Consider the following 6,439-nt stretch of genomic DNA (forward strand, 5'->3'; position numbering starts at 1 on the left):
ATTTGGGCTGGATTTATCTAAAAAAATCTGTCTTATCTTAGCTTAACCTATGATTAATTAGGACTACAAATGACTCCAAGTTTTCCACTCAACATCAATTCAATGCCCAATATGGACCCAGGAAGTACCAAATTTAATTCAATGCCCAATATGGACTACAAAAGCCTAGGGCAATTCAAACTATCCCTGCATCACACAGAAGGACCAAATTTATTATATAAATGATAAAAAAGAAAAACAAAAAAAAACAAAAACAAAAACAAAAAACAAAAAACAATATTATCTTAACAAAATATTAGGCATAATAGAAAATAACCTGTCCAAATAATTCTTAATTAAAAATGATACTACCTTAAACTCCCTTGTATGCAAAACAAAAACCAGAAATTCCCCAAACTAAACCACATCCAAGCATTTGACTGAAAAACACAGAAAAATACTGAGATTAATTAAAATTATAATTGAAATGAATTGAGAGTTAACGAGAAGGAGAAGTGCCAAGAGCAGAGACAAGGTGCGGGAGGATGAGTTAAAAGAGAAATTAATGAAGGGCCAATTGAGGATGAATATGGTGAAGACCCAGCCCCTCAATGCATGCTACACCTTCTATGGCCGCTTTTAGGAACAAACAAAAAGGGTATCATTGTCCCAGACTCCCCTACAGATGAAATGACATATCCTCCTGTTTTTCCTGCTTTACTAAGCAATCTAGTAGATATATGAACACCCCATCTCTCTTCCTCTATCTTACCAAGAGAGATGGGATATTGAGGTTCTCTTGCCAACTTCAAATGCAGCCTCTCACCAAACTTCATGCTCACTTCCCATCTCACCCCACTCCATACTTACCGAAAATAACTTTTCTCCTCTAATTTCTCGTAGCAACAAGTTTAGCCATTCAATACCAGAGAAAACCAGAAAATATATATATATGATGAAACAGCGTCTCTCTCCTTTTCTGCTTCTGCTGATCTTAATGCTTCCGTCTGTGCACCAAAACATCTGGTCATGCTTCACCATTGGCTCCAGCACCTTCAGGTCCACCTCACATTACTGCATTTCTCCGAAAGGCAGATAAGCTGTATACCACCTTCATTGGGCTACTAAAGAGCTCCCAGCAGATGGATGTCCAAATTAATACGAAACTCCAGAAAAAATATGACCCGGGCTTCACCATATTTGCACCAACCGATAGTGCCTTTTCAAACCTCAAACAAGGTACACTGAACTCATTTACTGATCGGCAGAAGGCCGCACAAACACACTTCCATGTAGTACCTTCTTACTTTGCTATCTCACAATCCCAAACTGTGAGCAGCCGCTTCGCACAGAGGGGGTGGTGATAAAACAGGACTTGTGAATACAACAGTGGATGGCACAGTATACAGTGATGGTCAGCTTATTGTGTAAGAGGTCGGTCAAGTGCTCCTTGGACAAGGACTCCTCCAGCACCACCACCTTTACCTCCAGAGTTTAAGAATGTTTCTCCTCCGTCAAATGACCCTCCCGGGTCGATTAGCTCTTCTGTTGATTCTTCTGATGCAACATGTCTGCGCTATGCACCAACTGCAATATCCTTTGGAGTGGCGCCATTACCCTTATGGCTGTTGATCGAGTGTTGGTTGATCATGGTGTGACCTTGGGTGCGCTGTGTGTTTGTGCTGTCACAATTTTTACTCAATCAAATGTACCAAAATCAGGAAAGCCATATTTTTGTCTCATGAGAAAAATATTTTGAGGTTATTTCACAAAACCAACCAGAAGGGGTGTTCAACAGCTATTTCAATTTTCATGGTCCAAGTCTAATCTCTGGACTCTCTTTTTTAATTAATTTAATTTGAGTGGAATTTAGGAATATGAAATTTTGATGAATATCAAATTTAAGTTTATGAATTTCTGTCTAAGGTAATTGAAGATGAATTGAGCTCAAAGTGTGAAGGATTAATTAAAGCAATTAGGATTCTTAATATGAGAATTTATTTTATCTAGCCTATTCACCATATATATAGAGATTGATCTCAAGTAAATTCTGAGAGGTTTTTCATTTTGGAAATTAAATTTTATTTTAATATTTACAATTTGTATTTCTTCATTTGCATCAATTTGTGATAAATTTCATCTATTATTTTTCAATTAACATCTCACTGTTTGACCATTTTCATTTTAATTTAGACCAATCTCTTCTGATTAACGAACATGTTTACCAACTCAGTGGAGGTACAAAGACTGATATTGAAAATTCAGCCATAATAATAATAATAATAATAATTAAAAATTATTATTATTATTATTATTATTAGGATTGGATCTAAAGTTATATTTAGGATTAATAAAAATTTCATATTCCTAAATTTCAATGAAATTTAATTATCTAAAAAATTAATTGAAAAATTAAAGAATCAAAATATTGGATTTGGTGAATCATGAATGTAATTTCAAAAATATTTTTCCCACGAAAAATAAAAAAGGCCTTATTTTTATGCCATTTTTCCTGATTTCGGTACAGAGACAAGTTAATAATTTGATTGAGTGAAAATTATGACAGTACAAGCACACACCGAACACAAGATCATGCCATGATCAACCAACACTCTGCCTATAGCCATAAGGTTAATGCCACAAGAATTGCCACTCCATAGGATATTGCAGTTGGTGCATAGCGCAGACATGTTGCATCAGAAAAATCACCAGAAGAGCTAATCGACCCTGAAGGGGCATTTGAAGAAGGAGAAGCATTCTTTGGAGGTAGTGGTGGTGGTGCTGGAGGCCTGAGGATACCTTGTGCAAGGAGTACCTCGCCGATCTCATACACAGCAAGCTGACCATCAATGTATACCGTGTCGTCCACTGTTGTGTTCACAAGCCCTGTTGTCATACTCACCTGAGTTCCGTTGGTTGTTATATTCAGTGGAAACTCCACAGTATCACCACCTGCCTCTGTGCGCAGCGGGTTGCTCACAGTTTGGAACTGTGAGTTTGAAAGGTAAGAAGGTACTACATGGAATTGCGTCAGTGCCGCCTTCTGCTGATCAGTGAATGAGTTCAGTGTGCCTGGTTTGAGGTTTGAAAAGGCAGTATCGGTGGGTGCAAATATGGTGAAGCCCGGGTCAGATTTTTTCTGAAGTTCGCTGTTAATTTGGACATCCATCTGGGTGCTCTTTAGTAGCCCAATGAAGGTGGTATACTTACCTGCCTTTCGGAGAAGTGCAGTGATGTCAGGTGGACCTGAAGGTGCTGGAGCCGATGCTGGCGACTGACCAGAAGTTTTGGTGCAGAGATGGAAGAAGATAAGCAGGATTAGAAAAGGGGAGAGAAGCTGTTTCATCATTCTTTTCTTCTCTAGGCTTTTTTGGTATTGAATGGCTAAACTTATTGCTATGAGAAAGTAGTGAAGAAGTTGTTTCGGATGAGAATGGATTGGGGTGAGATGGGAAGTGAGCATGAAGTTTGGTGAAAGGGTGCATTTAAAGTTGGCAAGAGAACCTCAATATCCCATCTCTCTTGGTAAGGTTAGGAAGACAGATGGGGTGTTCATTTATTTATTAGTTTGCTTAGTAAAGCAGGAAAAACAGCAGGATATGTTATTCAACTGTGTGCGAATCTGGGACAATGCTACAGGTCCCTTTTTGTTTGTTTCTAAAAGCGGCCATGGAAGGTATAGCATGGAGGGGCTGGGTCTTCACCATGAATTCATCCTCGATTGGCACTTAGTTCTCTTTTAACTCATCCTCTCACAGCTTGTCTCTCTCTTGGCACTAGTCCTCTTTATAAACTCTCAAATTCATATCAATTACAATTCTAATTGACCTCTTAGTTTGTTCTTTGTTTTTTCTGTTGAATTCTTGGATGTGCTTTAGTTTTGGGGGGTTTCTGGTTTATGTTTTGCATACAAGCTAGGCAGTTTTAGGTAGTATCATGCATCTTTAATTAAGATTTATTTTTTTGACAGGGTTATGTTATCTTATGCCTAATATTTTGTTAAGATAATTTTGTCTTTTTTTCCTTTATATACCAATTTTGATCCTTTCGTGCAATGCAGGGATATCTCCTACTATACATAGTTTGAGTTGCCCAAGAAAAGGTATTTCCTGGGGTTATCACACATAATGGGAATTGTATTGATGTTAATTTAGAGACAATAATAATAATAATAATAATAATAAATGGAGTCATTTGTAGTCTAATAATAGATTAATTAAGCAAAGTCTAGATAGATTTTTTGAGATAAATCCAGCCCAAATTTCCTCTTAATTGGACGGAATGGACTTTTATGATATCTTTAAGATAAATTCTTTCCTTGAATTATGGAAAAGCTATAAAAATTTAGGAATTTATAAATTCATAATAGACACTTTCTTAAAGGCAATAAAATTTCAAAATATTTGAAAATAAAATTAATACTTCAGTTATTGCATCAATGTGAATTCATATTTGTGTGCTTTTAAGGTCGGTTTAAAGCAATTAATAAGTGGTTAGGGTAAGGATTTGAGAAGTATATATTATATTTGATTCTGAAGAGAAAAAAAAAAACCCAACAAAAATAGATTTTGTATTGCAAGAATAATTCCATAGTGGGAAAATTTTGTTAATAAACAACAAGATTGATAAATGATAAGGAGCATTGTGATATGTGATAATCCATTGATGTGTAATAGAAAAGAAATAGGTTGTATTAATGCATAATGCATTATACATTATGATTCTTTGAATCCGGAATATGATTTTGATAATTCATACGAAGTAGTGGAATACGATTTTATAGAAAGGAAAAATTATAATAATTTTTATTGCATTTTTTAAGTGACAAATGATGATGGGATATCAATAAATTTGACATTTAATAAATAAAGATCATATCATATTTAATCACAATAGAATGATTGTATGCCAATAAATATATTTATGTACATAATAAATAATGATCACATCTTAGCATATTTGATCACAACTAAATGATAGTGAGGCCATCAATGCTAGGTTTTGGATACGTTGGTGCATCTCTCTTTTTTTATTTTCAATTTTCCAATTCAATCTTGAAGTTAAACATCTCAAAACATTGTAAGATATTTTAAGAAGGTTGGCAATATTTTTGTGTCACAGATACCCTTCATGTTGGTGGTTGGCAAATTGACGATTATGTTTAAACCTGTTAGAGCTTTTGCCTGAGAACCAACTGCATGCAGCTGGTAATCCACTGCTATTGCTTTGCAGATTTTAGCTCTGTAGAAACCATCTCCTCCTTCAAGCAGTTTCTCAGGTACAATACTTGGATCCTTTTGCTACGTTATCCTCCAAGTTTAATTAGGTGTGTTAGCATTAATTCAGCTTGGGATCCTCTTACTTGGTTAATTAGCTAGGCACTGAATCTGGCTATTTCATGTGTGTACATGTCCTTAATTTTTCTAATTTCAGGTAATCTCTTATTATGTTGTAGAGGGAAAAACCTAGTTCTAATTGACAAAAATGTTGATAGTAGAAAGGAAATAAATGTCAATAATTAGGAAGAAATTGGGCAGTTAAATGCATTGTGCTTTGAATGTTGAGAACAATATCATGGAAAGAAAAACCTATTAGTTAATAGATGGGATGTGATTATAGAAATGTAGCTGTAAAAATATGACCTCTGGGAACTCCAATAAAGGATACAAGGAATGAATCCGCGAGGTCATAATCAGTAGCTCGCAGTTGGATCAAGAGAATGACCTAATGGCAGCCCAGAAGATACAGAATTTGCAGTCCACCTTCTTTGTCAGGAATGAGTTTGGAGTTGGGTTTCTTGGGCATGTTTGCTTTTTGGATGAGCAAGGAAAATAAAATATTTTGTTTTTTTACTTAATTAAAAGTAACCTGTATATTAATTAATACAATTAAAATAAATTTATTATCAATAAATTTAATTTAATTAGGTGAATTAATATTAACAAGCTCTGTCAAATAAAAAATATTTTATGTTATATGTTTCTTATTTAGTGAAAATACGTACACCACCTAGATACCTAGGTCTCTTTAGGAACAAGATGTACTTTATAATATTGGAACAGTTCCATATTGGGTTCGGTGGATCTGTTCTTCAGTGAAGCTGTACTTATATCACATCAAAATCCGTTCTGCCTGCCCATCCAAAATTTTTGTTGAATTTCTCATGGATGCGTACGTTGTATGCAAATTGATAATAGCCTCAGTCTTCACTCTTTATCAAGTGAAGAAGATAAAAATAAAAAAGGTTCATGCTGAGGAAGTGAGGGTAGAAGACGATCAATCCTCCCGGCACACCCATAAAGTTGAAAAATAGGGGCCAAACTGGTTGATGTACCCATGAAGCTCTAAAAATAGTAATCTTTTTTAGGATGACTCTCTCAGTTCCAGCATCAATCCCTGATAGAGATTACTTCGGTTGAGTATCTGTCCTTGCCCGCCGAAGGAGCAGATCATATGGTGG

The 6,439-nt window shown here is 35.4% G+C and overlaps 1 protein-coding gene across 1 annotated transcript; it reads right to left on the reverse strand.

Moving 5' to 3' along the window:
* Positions 1 to 2,499: 2,499 nt before the first annotated feature.
* Positions 2,500 to 3,435, reverse strand: LOC100253441 (fasciclin-like arabinogalactan protein 11). Its single transcript, XM_002280529.4, has one exon. The coding sequence runs from the start codon at positions 3,326 to 3,328 to the stop codon at positions 2,597 to 2,599; it is 732 nt and encodes a 243-aa protein (XP_002280565.3). The 5' UTR covers positions 3,329 to 3,435; the 3' UTR covers positions 2,500 to 2,596.
* Between the last annotated feature and the right edge of the window lie 3,004 nt (positions 3,436 to 6,439).

Source organism: Vitis vinifera, chromosome 8, assembly GCF_030704535.1.
Source record: "Vitis vinifera cultivar Pinot Noir 40024 chromosome 8, ASM3070453v1".
Lineage (NCBI taxonomy): Eukaryota > Viridiplantae > Streptophyta > Magnoliopsida > Vitales > Vitaceae > Vitis > Vitis vinifera.